At 55.9% G+C, this 17,233-nt stretch overlaps 2 protein-coding genes across 2 annotated transcripts; one reads left to right on the forward strand and one right to left on the reverse strand.

Moving 5' to 3' along the window:
- Positions 1-211: 211 nt before the first annotated feature.
- On the reverse strand, positions 212-9,780 carry ABI3 (ABI family member 3). The gene is made up of 8 exons (XM_080826529.1): positions 9,546-9,780; positions 4,951-5,118; positions 3,738-3,914; positions 2,297-2,382; positions 2,052-2,147; positions 1,698-1,852; positions 1,053-1,190; positions 212-754 (listed from the first exon to the last, which is right to left on the reverse strand). The coding sequence occupies exons 1-8, from the start codon at positions 9,660-9,662 to the stop codon at positions 591-593; spliced, it is 1,101 nt and encodes a 366-aa protein (XP_080682655.1). The 5' UTR covers positions 9,663-9,780; the 3' UTR covers positions 212-590.
- A 2,370-nt stretch (positions 9,781-12,150) lies between these two features.
- GNGT2 (G protein subunit gamma transducin 2) lies at positions 12,151-14,259 on the forward strand. The gene is made up of 2 exons (XM_080827426.1): positions 12,151-12,298; positions 12,670-14,259. Exons 1-2 carry the CDS (start codon positions 12,215-12,217, stop codon positions 12,793-12,795), a joined length of 210 nt encoding a protein of 69 aa, XP_080683552.1. The 5' UTR covers positions 12,151-12,214; the 3' UTR covers positions 12,796-14,259.
- Positions 14,260-17,233: the final 2,974 nt, after the last annotated feature.

Raw genomic sequence — 17,233 nt, forward strand, 5'->3', positions numbered from 1 at the left:
TAAATGGGAGAGTTGGTTCCCCCGTCTGGGAAGAGTGCCCAGCTTGGGGAGCCAAAACGGAGGGTAACACAGCAAGCAACAGGCAAAAGAACAGGTTGTAGTCGGTCGTTGCCCAGCGTCAGGCGTCTAGTGCAGGGGGCACTTAGGACCAAAATGATGGGGAGAGACAGCTGCTCTGGGCAGAGCAGAGGGGGTCAATAATTAGCAGGAGCCTTTCACTCTCTCTCTGGCCCCCTAGCCCTGCAGGGCAATCACCAAGGAGGTCATCAGAGTTTTATTCGAAGTGGACACTTGCAGCTGGAGACCCCATCCTGCGTGGACTGGGGGGGGGAGGGGGGAGGGAATCCTCTGTGGATAAGGTCACCAAACTCTTTGGCTTCCAGTTCTTTCCTGTCCACAGCAGGCCTTTGAGTACATCCTCTCCCCAGAGCCCCCTTCCCACCAAAATGAGGGAAGGGACAGACCCAGCTCCCAGGCCAAGAGGTGGGCACGCCTAGTCCAGCCTTGACCATGGAGCTGGCTTTGTACGGGAGCTCAAGGGCCTCGCTGGGGGCTGTGCCTGGGTCGGGAGCTCAGAGAGCCGCAGGCTGTCAGCAGCTGGGTTCCACGTAGTTCCCTGGGAAGAATCCAGTCCCCTCCGAGCTGATGCCCTCACACCAGCCATCTGAGTAGCGACGTGTGATGCAGATGATGGTCCCCGCGGTAAAGGAGAGCTCGTTGTCCTTCTGGCGGGTGTATGGGTACAGTGCCACCACTGCGGGATGGGAGGAAAGGTTTCCATGAGACGTGCCTCTGCCCTACCATGGGGATGCCAGGAAGCATCTAAGGGGATGGCTGCAGGGAGTGGAGGTCCAAAGCTCTTGGGACCCCTCCCCAGCTGGGTTTAATAATACTCTGCCAGGTCAGCTGCCTGTCTTTCCAGCTTGATTCACCACTCCTGGATGAACATTTGGTCAGTTCATCAAAAAATAGGTGTGTGTGTAACAGGTTCATACCTTTGCAGATTCTAGAGTAGAAGGGGGTGGGCATCCCTAGTCCCAGGAGTCAGGTACCTTTCTCCAGGTAGGAAGCAGGAACCCAGCTAGGCTCTTCAGGGCCAAGGTCTGGTGGGGGCAGAGGTGGCAGCCCCAATTCATCTAGATCCGGGGGCGGAGGAGGGGGCAGATCCAGGGGCGGAGGCAACTCCGGTGCTGGGAGGGAAAAGGGAGAGCTTGCAGATGTAGCACAGGGGACCCCCTCCAACGGCCCCCAGGAAACTTTGCTGTTCAGTCGGGGCTGTGGCATCTACCGATTTTTTGCAATCTTTCTCCAGCCCCCACCCATCCTGGCCTCCACCACGATGCTTCTGGAACTTCTCAGCAAACACACAAATGTTGAGCAATGTAGGCTAGTGAGGCGCTGCCACAGCTGGGTGACCCTCGGGCAAGTCAATTGAACCTGCCAGCCTCTGCTTCCGGCTGTTAAATCAGTGTGTGAAGATCCTCTTAGGGTTGTTAAAGTTCAAGTGCGAAAATGGATGAGAAGCTTGAACACAGAGCCTGGCAGAAAGCAGGCGCTAAGTTGTTGGCCCACTTTGGCCCCTTCCTCTCCGGTTACCCCCTACCTGGGACGAGGCGGGCGGATCGGAGGGAGACGGAGAGGGTGGGGAGGTGAGAAGAGACCCCGCGATAGAGCCAGGAGGGGGCGGAGCTCCTTACCCGGCAGGGGCAGGGACACTTCCTCCAGCAGAGGGGGCGGCAGGAAAACCTCGGAGGCCGGTGGAGGGGGTGGGGCCGGGGGGCTGGGGAGAGGTGGGGGTGGAGGTGCTGCCTGCCCCTTGGTCGTGAAGACCCCACCGACGCCTTCGCCGCTGCTGAAGACCAGAGAAAGCAGGGCTCGGCTAGGTTGGGGAACACCTTCCCTAACTTAGCATCCCCCCCACTGGCCCCGCCCCCTCAGTCGTGTGCCCCAGGCCTGTGATAAGAGTCCTCCCGACCCTAGTAGTCACCCTGACAACTGGCAGGAGGCCCCCTCAACACCCACCCCCCCCAACGTGGACTCTTGGGGCTCACCCTGCCGAAGCTAGGGAAGAGGCAGAGGAGGCGGCGGAGAGTTTGCCCTCGGGCACCACGGGGAGCAGCACCGGCTCAGGGATCCGGGGTGGCCTCCTGAGGAGGGAGGGGAGAATAGGCGAGGGGTGTCGTCAGTTGGGGGAAGGAAGGCTTCGGCGAGCAGGGGTCAGGTGCGGGGAGGAGGAAGTTTGGCTTCTCGGCGTTGAGAGTGGGGGGAGGAAAGTTTCAGGATCGTGAGGTCTCACCCCAGGGTGGCGGAGGCCGGCGTGGCAGGCGTCTTGATGCTCTTTCGCGAGAGGGTCCCGGTCCGCGACAGCTGCGTGGTCAGATCCTGCGGCGGAGCAGGGGGCTAGGCTGACGTCTATGACTCCCCCCCCCAACCCCTCCGGGTAGCCCCCGTGGTCCCACAAAGGAAACAAGGGAGAGGCGGCGGAGAACTGGGAGGAAGAGAGCGGGGACAGCAAGTTCCCACTTCCACTCCCCAGCCCCCTCTCCCACCCCACCCCACCCCACCCCACAGTCTCCCCCTCTGGCTGCCGCCGGGCCCGGGGCCTCTGGTCCGCCGGCCGCAGGCGCCGCGGAAACCTGGAGCAGACACGGTCTGAAGGCCACTTCCTCTGCACGGCCCAGCAGCCGCACCTCGCGCCCAAAGCATCTCCATGGCCAGCTTGGTGATCTCTAATTCTGATAGACCCCAACCCCAACGCCGGGCTGAGGAGGTGGGGGGAGGGGGGAGAGGACCATCACACTTAGACAGAGCCCACCTACCACTTTTTTTTTCCCCACCTGCCATTTTGACGGGCCTGCAGAACCGGCTCTGGACAGAGGGGGCCAGAGCTTTCAAAATGCGCAAATGGCCAGGCCAAGCCCACAGGCAAGGGAGCGCATCTGTAACTGGTGGGGTGTCCCCCAGCGCGGGGCATATGGGGAATGCTGTTCTCCACTACACTCCACTAGGCACAAGACAAGAGGGACCCCAGCGGAGTCATAAAGAATAGAAGTTGGGCGATGAGAACTTCCCGGTGCCCGAAGGAGGGGGTGTGGTCCGGATATTGTGGGACAGGAAGGGTTTCCAGGGATCAGTTAGACCCAGGGGAGCTCTAACCTAATCTGGAAAGTTGGCATGGGGGAACTGAGGAAATGGGATTGGGGGAGTGTCCTCTCCCACCTCTCAGGAAGAAGGAAATGGCAGTGTCTTGTTCCCCTGTCCTCACCAGACCCCCTTTGAGTGGCTGCACCCCCGTCTGTTCCCACACAACAGCAAGCAGCTCTGGGGTGAGCGCTCAGTGCTGCGACCTCAAACCTCCAGACAGAGGAAGTTGCCCTGCTGCGGCTGGGGAGCCATTCTCATGCACACCCTGACACCGCCCCTCCCCCTCTTCCCCTTCACATGCACCCAGCCCCCACGGAAGGGGCTGCTCAGATGCACCCTCAGCAGATCACCCGAGGACAGGGTCAAGGCCAGCTGTGGCAGGGGGAGGGGTCAGGAAGGAGTTCAAAGAGGGAGGCTTGGAGAGGAGGGGTCCGCTTAGGGTGATGGCTTCCAGGGAGTCAGGAAAGATGAGGGCGGCAGGTTGGGACACACAGGGATGTAGATGGGGAGGAGAACTGGGGACCTGGGGTGAAAGGAGCCTTGAAAAGGAGACGACGGTGGATTGTGGGAAGGAGGAGGGCCCCTCTCCCTACCTTGATCCCATGGCCAATGTCATCCAGGCAGCCAAAGTTGAGGGGTCTCCTGTAGTAGGGCGTGAGGGGTGGGAGGCTGTCAGGGGCAATGACTTTCTGGCCAGGGGGCAGCCGCTGGACCGCGGCCAAGGTGCCGATCTCCCTTCGGGCCACCTTCTCCATGTGCATGTTCACCATCTGCCACGACAGGGTTTGAGGCGACAGTGGGCCAGGCTCTGTACCGCGCCCTTCCTCTGACCAGAGGAAGAGGATAGAGACTTTGGGATGGGGGGTTAGGGGCCAGGGGAGGCTGTGAGGTCCAGAGAAAGAGTAAATGCTGTCCCCAGGGTCACTTGGCGTTTGGGAAAAGAATTGCCAGGGGAGGATGGGGCCACTTTGGAGCAACTTCCTCGTGGAAGAGAATGAGGGTTATTATTAGCTGAGCAGGAACCAGAGGAAAAGAGAAAACACAGCTCCCTGGGGCTGCCGGGGCTGCACTGGGTTGGTTCTGAAGTGGAGGTGGATAACGTGGAGGGTGGCAGAGCCTGGTGGCCAGAGAGCCTGTCTCTCTGGCGGGGGACAAAGCAGTGAATTCACCGCCTCTTGGAATGTCACGTGGGGAGACTCACAACACGTAGAGGGTGGGAACTCCGGTCTGCTGGGGAGAGAGGAAAAGGCCCCGCCCACAGTGAACACGCCAGGGATGTGCGGGCCAGACCCATGCATCGGGGGACGGGTGCACGTGGTTGATGGGGCAAGTCCTCAGCCAAGGATCCAGGAAGGAAGGAGGAGGGCGTGTGTGCGCTAGATGGGTGGGGAGCGAGCGGGGGTGGGGGGCATGACGCGGTGCCTTCAGGGCTGAAGATGACCTTGCCAGGCACACACGCTCTGGGACAGGACACTGATTAAGCCACTGCCTGTGTTTCACGGAGAACAAGATCCATTTGCCTCTTTCCTGTTCTAGCAGCCTCTGCAGCTGGTAAAGTCTGCTGTATCAGGCAGGATAGAATTCAGATGGAAGTCAGAAGGGAAAAGGACTGCCTTCAAGGCGTTCCTAGCCTGGCAGGGCAGCAGGGCTCAGCACAGGGACATGCCACAGAGATAAGGAGGCTCAAAACCCTTGGGAAGTGCAAGCATTTGGAGGAAGGCGGGAAAGAACTTTTTGCCCGAGAACGTGACCGAGTGGGGCGGAAGGACGGGCGGCCAGGGCAAAAAGCCCTCCTCCAGCCCTCACCTGGCCCAGCGTGTTCACACGGGCCTCCACCTGCCTCAGCGAGGCCGCCTGCAGGTCCAGCATCCGCAGAGTGTGTCCCGCCAGACTGCCGACTTGGTAGGCCACGCTGGCCAGCGCCTGGGTGGTAAAGGCCATGGTCTCCTCCAGTGCTTTCCGCTTGTCTGTGGCCTGAAATACACACAGCTCTGGTGGGAGGCCAGCCCGGCTCACTGGATCGCTGGCTGGGTGGGTAGGATGGGAGAGGGAGAGCGTGGGGGCCAACCTGGGAGAAAGCGCTAACTCCAGATGTTTGACATGGTTTCCCTGAGGGGGACCTGGGAACATTAGGAGGGCAAATCTGTTACCCTGAGGAATGGGGGTGCAAGGGGAGGGAAAGATCTCCCTCCTCCAAGACTCAAGCTGCAGACTGACCCCACTACCTCCAGGGGACCTTTGGGAATAAAGGGTGAATAGTAGAAAAGAAAGAGGAAAGTGTACTTTTAAACTTAAAAACCAACCAATCGATGGCAGCCCCCCTATCCCAGACCCTCTAACCAGAATCCCCTGGGGAGTGAGGTCGATGAATCTATGCCTTTAAAAGCCCTCCAGGGGACTCTTGTGCTCCTGTCTTCCTCCAGTCTGCAGAGTAGTGTTTAGGAATCAATGGTCTAGTCCATTTTACCAGATTAGGAAATTGAAGCCCAGAGAAGAGTGACTTCATTCATTCCTTCCAGTAGCTTCCCAATACGCTGAGAATATAATCCAGACTTCCAGCCATGACCTATATAGGGCCCCGCAGGGCTGGCTCTCCTCTACCACTCCCTCTCATTCCCCTCCAGGCACAGTGGCCATTAGATTCCTGTTGTCGGATCAAGCTAAGATTGTTTCTACCTCAGGACCTTTGTACTTGCTGTACTTCTTTCTAGAAACCTTATTATTAAGTCTCAGCTCCTCAGAGACACATTTCATCACTACCCTAAGATTCTCCTAGCCTACTTTTGTATTGACTCTCTACCATGTTTACCCTGTTCTCTTTTCCTCATAGAACTTAGCACTACCTATCAGAAATTATCTATTTACTTCATTATCTATTTCTCCCACAGACTAACATGTAAGCACTGGGAGGGCAGAGAACCTATCTTATTCTGTATCCTACCCTGGAAGAGTGCCCAAAACAGAGATGATATTTAATAAGTATGCATTTGTGAGTTAATTAATGAATTGAATATGAACCCCTACACTTGCTGGGCATCTCCTTACTGTACACCAGGCACTGTGCCAGGTGTTAGCCAGAGTCACACTGGCAGTCAGAGGTGGGAGGGTGGGCAGGGAATGGCTGAAGACAGAAGTCTTTTTTTGTTTTTTGTTTTTTCAGTTCCAGATGAAACCATGGGGCTAGAGCAAAACTCCTCTGGTCATTTGGTTCCCCAGGCAGCTTCCTCATCTCAGGTCAGAACATGGAGGTGCTGCCATTTAGCCTGTAGCCTTCTCTAGGTGGTCTAGGGGTGAGTCCAGGGCAAGTCTGGGCCAGGCCCACACATACACAGGCAGGGCTGCACCACACGGTCTCCTTGCGAAAGGCCCCTGGGTTCTCCCCAAGGCCTATCCTACAGGGAGCAGACCTGGAACCTCTCAGAGCAGGTGCCTCCAAAGGAGCCTGAGCCAGGCTGTAGTCAAAGGGCAGGCCCAGAAACTTCTGGGCAGCCCTTCCTTGCCTTTCTGCTCCAACAGCCGGATGCTCATTTGCATGCGATTTACATATCATCAGCATATGTAACCAAGAGCCTTGAAAAGGCAAAGAAATCAACCCAGGATGTTTAAACCAGAAAGGAGAGCAGGTCTTGTTCTAGCTCAAGATCTTTCTTTAGTAGGCGAGGACACGAAGGCCCAGAACAGGCTAGTGACCACTCACACCTCCTTTGATCTGCACCCAGATTTCCCAGCTCACCTCACCATCACTGTCCCCTCTTTGGCCTGCTTTGTGGAGCTATCAGCCCAGACAGGAGAATGTCTGCATGTCTGCTTGGGCCCAGCTGCGGGAGGCTGGAGCCGGGTGGGTACCTACTGACCCCTGGTTTGGGGCTTGGCCGGGAGTTAGGGAGTTAGGTCGGGAGGTACAAAGGTGTGAGATCCATTGTCATGGCTCACTGCTTATTCGCCATGCAAATTGTCTTGTCTGTAAACTCACTGGACTCTGACCGTGAACTCTGCTGTCGACACCAGCCTGCCCTCCCTCCATTCCCCATGGGTTTCCTGACACCTGGTTGGGGTGGAAGGAGGGGGTGGGGGAGAGGCGGAGGGCGTGGGAACCAGGCCTTGTTTAAGGGTGGTGCTGAGAAGTCATCCAAACCCTTTGTAGGCATTTGCTCCCCAGACAGGGATCCTCAGAGAGGCCAGGAAAGGTAACTAAGGTCAATTAGTGTTCCACATGAAGGAAGCAGGAGCATGGGGAGTCTGACCTGTGTGTTTTTGCAAGGGCCGCCTCGCCTCGCTAGAATTGACTTTCATTATCTCTATGAGCCTTTCATCCTTCCGACGGAAGATGATGATGGTGATGATGATGATGGCAGTAACGGTAATAGTTTCCATGCATCCTGCCCTCCTAAGGGACAGGCACTGGGTTAAGTGCTTTAACACCTTCTCGAGTTTAACCCATGTGACCCCCTGAGAAGGTGTAAGCATCAGAGGTGAGGTGCCCCTCCTTGCCGTGGGTCCTGTAGTTGCTAGGTGGCCGAGTTGGCAACTGGACTCAGGTCTTTGGGACCCCAAATCCTGCACGCACAGAACCGCTTCTCTCCTTATCCGTGGGAGAAGCCTGCCTTGCGGCGCCCTGAGAACCCGGCGGGCTTACAAGCCACGGTCCGTCTCATCCACAAGAGGGTCACTCAACAACTACACGAACAGCAGTTATTCAACTAGAGGTTTGGGGTTGGGCTCCAGAGTCAGAGTTCTGGGTTCGAATCCCGATTCCGCCACCAGCTCAGAGATGTTGGGAAAGGGAGTGGATCTGGGTGAACTTCGGCTCCCTGGCTGTGGAGTGGGAGTGGTTCTCCCCTCTCAGGACTCGGGGGAACACTACAAGAGGCCATCCGGGCAACATGCCCACCCAAAGGAAGGGGGCAGAACATTCTCACTGGTATCATCACTGACTCTCTTTCATCTGTCATTTTCCCAGAAGCACTTGCTACTTTCATTATTTTTTTCAATGATCTTACTGAGCCAGGAGATCCCCAGGCATGCCAGTGCAAAGAAACTGTCCTTAAGTCCTAGGGCATGTCAAGGAAGGGGAAAAGTGGAGAGGAGAGAGCCTAGCTTCAGAAGTCAGCAGGCTGGGGTGCCTGGGTGGCTCAGTTGGTTAAGCCTCTGCCTTAGGCTCAGGTCATGATCTCAGGGTCCTGGGATCAAGCCCTGTATTGGGCTCTCTGCTCAGCAGGGGCCCTGCTTCCCCCTACCTCTCTGTCTACTTGTGATCTCTCTCTCTCTCTCTCTGTCAAATAAATAAATAAATAATCTTACAAAAAAAAAAAAAAAAAAAAACCAGAATGGCTGACTTAGCCAGCATTAAAAAAAAAAAAAAAAAAAAGTCAGCAGCAGCTCTGCCAAGGCTAAGCCGTGTGACCTTGGACAAGTCATCTGGCCTCCCCGTGCTGCGGGTTCTTCATCTATGAACGAGGAATAATAATACTTGTCTTCATAAGGCGCTTATGAGGATTAATGAAAAAACAGAGGTGCTCAACCATTGCTAAGTTTCCCTTTCCCCTCTTTCCTTGTTCCAGAAATCGTGTTCACGGTCCTAGAACAACTACACAACTTAGGAGACCGTTCTGGGCGCCTGGGTAGCTTGTTTGGTTGAGCATCTGCCTTCAGCCCGTGTCACAATCCCAATCCCAGGCTCCCCAGTCCCAGGCTCCTGGATGGAGTCCACATGGGGCTCCCTGCTCAGCGGGCAGTCTGCTTCTCCCTCTCCCCCTGCCCCTCCCTCCCGCTTGTGATCACTTGCACTCTCTCTCCCTCAAACAAATAAAACCTTTAAAAAAAAAAAATTAGAAGACGGTTCTAAAACGCCATAGTTGCCATCTTTTGCTGGTGGACCGCTCTCAGCAATCATGGGGTCCATCCCCCTGCCTCTGTGCCAGACCCAGCCTCCTCTGATGTCTCTCCACCGTCGCACAAAGGTCAGGGAAAGAATTCTCTCCCTGGTCCCTCTCCAGTTTATGACATTGTTTGGGAAGTTCACAAGTCTCACCTCGAGTCAGCCTGCAAATGGAATGATGAGGCCAGCATTTGTGTAAGACAAGTCAGGGGCCTCTGCACCCGAGCGGGACCCAGGAAGGAGCTGCAGGTAGTGTGAGGCCCGTTAACAGGATGGAACAGCGCTGCATGCCTGGGCGTCTCTGAGGCTCCGGGAGAGGGAAGGGGCACGGTGGGGCTGGGTAGCATGGGGTCAGGGCCGAAGTCTGGGGGGACCGGAATGAAGCCAAGTCCTGGGATGGAGGATTTCCCAGGCGGGCCCAGAACGAGCACCTGTCAGGATGGCTCCCGAAGTCCTGCCTGGGAGGTGGGCTCCGGGCCCCTCTGGGGGGCCAGGGTGTCACGGTGGGGGTCACTCGGCCTACCTGCACGTAGTTGTCCACGCAGTAGTCTGCGACCCGCAGCAGGGAGCTGTGGTTGCCCCGCAGGGCCTCCCGGCCCGTGGGGATCTCGAACTCCTGTAGCTGCTGTAGCTCCGCCATGGCCCCCCACCTCTGGCTGCCTCCCCAGGGAGCCCGCGGGTTTTGTGCCTCACCCTGCTCTTGATTGGTCGCTTGGCCTCCCCCAACCCCACCCCACTGCTTTTGGTTTCCTCTCCGTGAGAGACCCAAACCTGCTTGCAAAGGGCAGGCAGGCTCATTCCCTGACAAGAGGAAGTCAGTCTCCGCTCCCTGGGCCCGCGCCTCTCTGCCCCCTGCCCAGAGGAAGGGGGAAGCCAGGGGCCTCTCTGGGGGCCCGGCCCCCCAATCCCTTCCCAGCAGAGGAAGCCAAGGTCGGGGCGCTGTGATTGCTCCCTGGGCCTGGAGAGGAAACTGTTTGGTGGGGCGGGGGCCGGGGGTGGGGGATGGGTTGGGAGACTGAGGAGGAAGGGGGCTGGCCTGCTTGGGATGGGAGGGGGAGGTGGATTTTCCACTCATGGAAGGGGAGGAAAGGGCAGAGGGTGGGGGCTTCCTTGGGAAGCTCAGGGATGAGTCACCCAGGGCCCGGGGAGTGGAGGGTGGATAGGATATAGAGACCAGGGGCGCTGGGGACTGGAGGGTGGCCCAGCAACAATGGAAACCAGCCAATGCAGCAGCAAGAGGAACCGGCTCAGACACCAGGAAGACACATCCAGAGGTCCCCTGAGAAGCGTTAGCAAACCTCCGAGGGGCTGTGCGTGGAGAAGCCCCGGTGCGCATGCTCTGTCCTGATGGAGGTAAGCCCAGCCAGAGCGTGGGGGTTTCGGATTAGACAACAGGAAGGAATTGGCTTTGAGAAGCACCAGGTTCAAGTTCCAGGTTAACTGGCTGGTGTTAGGAAGCAGCGGCGGACAGAGCACCAAGCTGGACTCTAGAGGTCTGAGCTCTCCCATCCTGCCTTTATAGGACAGTTGGACTAGGACCCTCCAGACTCTTCAATTCTTAGCGCTTCCAGTTGTGAGTGGGACTTGGACCCTGGAGTGGGGGAGTCAGGGTGGGCTCCAGGCCTCCTCCCAGCCTCTTCCAGAGCCCCTCCTGTGAACCTAGAGACAGGACAAAAAGAGGATCCCTTACCAACCGTACTGATCTCTTAGGCATCTGCTTCTCAGGAGGGTCCCCTTGCCATGGGGCAGCTGTCAGCCTGAGCAGGAGCTCAGTGTCTATTAAACAGCAGAGCCCGTGGGTGGTGCTGGAAGGAGACGGAGAGAGATATGAGGATGCAGTCCCTGTGTTAAGTGATTGGTGAGGGCAAGGCTCAGAAGGAGGCATGGAGACCAAGAAGCATGGACACAGGCATTGGAGGTGGCCATGGCCCCAAGGGCTGACAGGCCCAGCATCCTAAGTGAGGAGTCCATTTTTATTGAATAAAGATTGAGCTAGGAGAAGCTTGGAAGGTGTAATCACGGGGCTCCAGTGGGAGACACCAAGGCTTCTTGGGTGAGGGAAGTTAGGAGCTGGTGTAGGACTTGCTTCACGGAGAAAGGTCTCAGCGCAGGCTCAGAGGCAGCAGAGGGGAGGGCTTGGGAGACAAGGCACGGGGAGGGGAGCGTGTCAGGTTGAGGGTGAGAACTGGCTAGAAGCCAGAAGGGTCTCGAAAGGAGCGAGGCAGGTGTAGGGGGCAGGGTGTCTGCTCCAGTGGTAGTGGGGACTTGGAGGCTCAGGCCAGCAGATGGGCTTAGAACCTTGAGCCCATGATCAGCTTAGGCTTCAGAGATTTTGACTTTTAAACCATCTGCTTTATCTGAAGACTTTCAGAAGCTGAGGAGCTGGGAAGCTCAGACATCGTCTTGCCTGAGTCGGGGACCAGTGACTTGAAGTGCACACTCTTTCTAGGCAGGTGAGAGGGGCTGAGGTTGCACTGGGTTGGGATTTAGTCTCAGAATTATTAAAATTGGGCACGCGGCAGGCCTTCATGATAACCTTGTCCTCATGATGATGATGATATCAGTAACAGCAACAATAAAAATAATAATATTATTATTCATTATGTGCCATACAGAGGGTTAAATATTTTATATGCATTATTTTCTTAGGACTCACAAAAATCACACAAGGTAGGTACTGTTATTATACCCATTTTACAGACAGAGACACTAAGACTCGAGGAGGCTGAGTGACTTGCCTAAGCCTCACAGCTTGGAAGGGGGCAGAACCAGGATCAGAAGTGGAATCGGACAAGCTCCAGAGCCTTTCTCTTATCCACTAGGGTACACTCTCTCTTGACAGGACCTGCTGTTTCCTGAAAACTTCTACCTGTGCCATTATGTGGAACAATAACCTGGCTTCCCGAATCTTATTCACTGAAAGAGACTCCTTTTCTCTTTCTTCTCCACACTGATTCCTGTTTCGTCCCTAGACAGAGCCTGCTCCAAGGGCAGAGTCTGTGCCTCCCCCATCAGACTGGGTGCATCCTCTCCTCCAGAGCCGGGACTCATGGTGGTGTGAAGTGAGGGGCTGCGCAGGGAAGTGGGTGGAAGCTGAGGTGTGGAGCGTGCAGGAGGGAACCCAGGGGAGCCCAGGGCATTTGCCATCCCAGCTGCGGGATCCCTTCCGGAAGCAGGTCTCTCTGGAGCAGGATGGCCCAGGAGCTCAGCGAGAAGGAGCTCCTGAAGATGGAGGTAGAACAGCTGAGGAAGGAAGTCAAGAACCCAAGGAGCCCGGTGAGCCCCCTCTTCCCTTCCTGGCCCCTGGTCTCCATCACATCCGGGTCCTCACAGAGCTGGGACCGCAAGGGGGAGTGAGGCCGCTGGAGAGAGCGGCACAAGCGGCAGGAGAGGGAGGTTTGCCTCTGGGCCAAGGGAGGCCGCAGAGGGAGGCTGGGGTTGAGCCCCGCGGGGGTGCCAGGAGCGAGCCCCACAGCGTGCCCAGCCCAGCGCCCCTCGGAGGTGAGAGCTCACCCCCCACCCACCGCCTGCCTCTCTCTCTCCTCTCCAGCCTCCATCCCCACCCCGTCCAGGACCTGTTTTCTTGCACCGAGCAAATCGTGGATGCCCACAGACGAACAAGGGCTGGAACCTTTGTTTTCTCACAGATTTCCAAGACGGCAAAGGAAATCAAGGATTACGTGGAGGCTGAAGCAGGAAACGACCCTCTCCTCAAAGGCATCCCTGAGGACAAGAATCCCTTCAAGGAGAAGGGCGGCTGCACTCTAAGCTGAGGGCCCTGGAGGCCACCCCACCCCGACCGTCTGTCCCTCCTCAACCCTGCTCTTCCCCAGGAACCCAGTGGGGGGTGGGGGAGGGAGGGGACACTCTCCACCCATTCTCGGCCCCAGCAGGAGGAGACCCCCAGCCCGTGCCCTGGGGAGCTGTTCCCCACTCCTGCCCTTAGCTCTCCCCCCCCCACCCGGGTCACTGCGGGTGTCCCTTGGAGGCTCTCGAGGACAGCTTCTCTGGCTCAGCAGCCGTGGCATCTTCCATGGTGGGGTCCGAAGAGCCCGCCATGCCCTGGGACCCCAGACAGCATCCTTAGAGATGTTGACCCCTCCCTACAGCCCTCCTGTCTTTCCCTCCACTCTCTTCCTAGGAACCAGCATTCCTATTCAGAGTCATTTGGGTGGAGGGCCAGAGCGGGGGCGGGGGGGGAGGCCCTTCTTCCCCATCTTATGTCTGACCCTGTGGTCCTCCTCCGAGTCACTTAGATCACCCCAGAGGGCCTGAGGACAAAAAGAGTTTGTGAAGTCATGAGGTCACGCTCTATTTAATGTCGTGGGGTGTCTGCTCCGTGCTGGGCACTGGGGAGGGCAGAGTAGCAGCGCTGACATGGCGGGAACAGAGTTGGCAGTGAGGTCAGTAAGCGCTTCTGTGCAGAAAGGACTGTCAGTGGCGTGGGCCACACGGCAGGCAGATACCCAGGGCCACGGGCAAGGTCCGAGGGAACTGTCGCAGGCCAGTGGGCCGTGGGGAGGGGCACACAGAGGCCCAAGAGGGAGATGCGCGAAGCCTTAAAGGACCCCGTGAACTCAGTTAAGAACTGTGTTCTCCACCCGCCATGACAGGCATGAAGCAGCCAAGGGACAGGATTTGATGAGCAGGAGGGAGGCTGGCTCCTGGCTAAGGAGGACACGGATTCCTGGGCCTTGTCAGCAAGGAGATTATAGTCTTATGGAACCACAGAAGTGATGAGGGCGCAGAAGGCAAGGGCAAGCTGAGAACAGGGCATAAGCTGACACCCCGTAACCCTGCACCCCCCTCCCCCAGGTGGGATCTGTGTAACATTCCCGCTGCCCTAAAGCAAAGGAAAGGAAAAACAAATAGTTACCTTCTTAGAGATTACAGCCCTGCAAGACAGGAGTCTACCTTGGTTTACAAATGTCTTAGCGATTTACCAGGGGGGGGAAAAAAAAGCATTTTTACCAAAAACCTAACTTCCAGAAGGAAACTCCAACTGTCTTACTGTCAATGCTTTCCTAGAGGGAAAAACAACATTCACCTGACAATGGCAAGGCCTCCCATATCTTGTAGGTCCTCTCTAGCGCACAAAAATTCTTTTGAAAACCTTGTTTTTTCCTTACCCCCAGCTCCCAAGTATATAACCTGCCACCCCTCACAACGCTGGGCCAGCAGCTCTTTCTGCCAACGGGCCCTGTCCCCGTGCTTTAATAAAACCACCATTTTGCACCAAAGACGTCTCAAGAGTTCTTTCTTGGTCGCTGGCTCAGGACCTCAGCCCACCAAACCTCACCTACATTCCAAAACCAAGTCAGAAGGACTCACATGATACAATGCTTTCAGGGCAAAGTCTGGGCTGGGGAGAGGAGGGCGACCAACCAGATGGGTGAGTTGCATCCTGGGAGGGAGAACCAGTGAAAGCCTCTAGAAGGAGGTGATATCCACAGCCGAATCCTAAACACTGAAGTTGTAAATGGATGGACGTGTGGCAAATCTGGTTGAAGTGGTCATACCAACAGAGGCATAGATAGGAGAAAGGAAAGACATAGGAACCAGGGTTTGAATACAAACACCAACCAGGTTAGAGTGGACTGTCCAGGGAGAGGCCTAGATCTTTGGAGGCCCAGATCTAGATCCTTGCTAGAGAAGGTGAGGTTGAAGATAAGCACAGGGGTCTTCTGTCACCCCTCTTCATCTGCTGGGAGTCAGTTGGCAATGTTTGCATTCTAGAAGGAAACTGGCTTTTGAGGAGATTGAAAGGAGAAAGAATGGAGGCAGAGAGACAATTAAGGAGATGATCATTAGCTTGGGGGAATGGCCGTCTTAAGTCTGGATCTGGAGGTGGGGTGAGGAATTCTTCGGGAAATGAAGTTTTCAGATGTTGACATCTCACTGCGTGATGGGTGAGGGAGAGGGGAGTTGTCAGGGATGATGAGCTTCTGGCTTGGGAGATGACTAGATAGATGGCAAGTGTGTGAAACGAAACATAATACAGTGATCCTCCTAGAGCTGCAGACTTGCCCAGGTCAGCATGCCCCAGCCCGAGGGCATGTCCTGGGTCTGCTGGGGAGGTCATGGGCCACTGGTCAGAATCCAGGCTCTCCAGGGAAGTGTCCGCTCCTTTCCCAACTCCCTCCCGAAAAGTCCATCCTGACCCTCAACTCACCTTTCTGCAACCTCAAATAAGTTCAGCCAATCTCATTATACTTGAGAGGGAAAAGAAGAGGAATGAGAAAGAGAAGATTTAAATACAGTAATTCTTTTTTTTTTTTTTTTTTTTTAAGACGAAAGGGTGGGGCGCCTGGGTGGCTCAGTCACTTAAGTTTCTGCTTTCAGTTCAGGTCCTGATCTCAGGGTGTTGGAATCAAGCCCTCATCCGGCTCCCTGCTCAGTGCAGAGTCGGTCTCTCCCTCTCTGCCTGCTGCTCCCCCTGCTTGTGCTCTCTCTCTGTCAAATAAATAAATAAAATCTTTGAAAAATAAAATAGGGAAGGGTAAACATTCCATATGGCTCTAGCTGTAAGAAAGGAAAACCAGGGGACGCCTGGGTGGCTCAGGGGGTTAAGCATCTGCCTTAGCGGCTCAGGTCATGATCCCAGGATCCTGGGATCAAGTCCTGCATGGGGCTCCTTGCCCAGCCAGGAACTGCCACTGCCACTCCCCCTGCTTGTCCTCATGCACTCTCTCTGTCTCTCATTCTCACAAATAAATAAGAATCTTAAAAAAAAAAAAAAAAAAGGGAAAAGTAGGTGTGAGCTACGGGCCACGAGGCTACGGCTTCCTTCCTCCTCCCACCCACCCAGTCCTTGTTCTGCTCCCTCCAGGTGGTATCTCGCTGTTGGGACCCCTTGGCCCTGCGGGGACTCTAACTATTATTCCTGAGGGGTCTGAACCCTGGGTGGGGCTCTGCTTACAGGAACAGCTTCTGCTTGCCTTTTCTCAGTGCATGGCACCCAGAGATGCTCTGGGCGTTCTGTTGGCTCCTCCCATACCCTTTCCGTCCACCCCAAGGTGGGTAACAGTCACAGGACCCCTAAGCCTCAAAGTCAGTCATCAGCCCAACACCCTGAACCCATCTTCTGTTTCGCTCGTGCCCAAAGGAGCCTCAAATGGCTGAGGGCAACCTGAGCTTCTGCCCCAAAGGAATTGTCACGGCCCCAGGGGGCCGCATTCCCTCCCTGCGTTCCCAGCCCAGCCAGGGAGCCAGTTCAGCGGCCCCACACGATGATGCTGAGAGCAGGTCCCAGGTGTCATCTAAGCCGCCCGGCCCCACCCATGTCCCAGAGATCCGGGGGGTTCATACCCGCAAAAGAGAAGCACCATGTGTTGTTCGTGTTTCGCTATGGAGCACGGGCAGCAGCTTCACTTGGACAACAGCCCCTCATCTTTGCAAAGTGTCTCCCAGTTGGCACCCCACTGGGGCTTGGCCGGGCCAGTCCTTCGCCCCGCAAAGCCAGTGGCTCCCAGATGATGGACTCATGGTGAGGTCAGCAAATCCCATCAGCATTTACCCCTTGCCTTAGATTTACAGAGAAGTTGCAAAGCTAGCGCACGGGGTTCCCGTATCCCCCTCACCCAGCTTCCCCCGATGTTAATGTTTCATAAAACCACATCCTTGTAGGAGGAAATTAACATCGGGCCGATACCATGAACTCAAGTCCAGACTGCAACTTGGATTTCCCTCAGGTTTTCACTAGGCGTCATTGTTCTGTTCCAGGACCCACATTCCACTTAGTGTCTTATTATTTTTCAGGGAAGGGCTTCTTCTTTTTTAAAAAAAGATTTTGGGGCGCCTCGGTGGCTCAGTGGGTTAAGCCGCTGCCTTCGGCTCGGGTCATGATCTCAGGGTGCTGGGATCGAGTCCCGCGTCGGGCTCTCTGCTCAGCGGGGAGCCTGCTTCCCTCTCTCTCTCTGCCTGCCTCTCTGTCTACTTGTGATCTCTCTCTCTCAAATAAATAGGTACAATCTTTAAAAAAAGATTTTGTTTGGGTGCCTGGGTGGATCACTCAGTTAAGCATCTGCCTTCAACTCAGGTCATGATCCTGAGGTCCTGGGATCGAGCCCCGCATCGAGCTCCCTGCTCAGCCCGGAGCCTGCTTCTCCCTCTCCCTCTGCCTGCTCCTCCCCTTGCTTGTGCTTCCTCTCTCTGTCTTTGTCAAATAAATAAATTAAATTTTAAAAAATAAAAATATAAAATCTTTTTTTA

Source organism: Martes martes (assembly GCF_963455335.1).
Source record: "Martes martes genome assembly, chromosome: 16".
In the NCBI taxonomy this organism is placed as follows: domain Eukaryota; kingdom Metazoa; phylum Chordata; class Mammalia; order Carnivora; family Mustelidae; genus Martes; species Martes martes.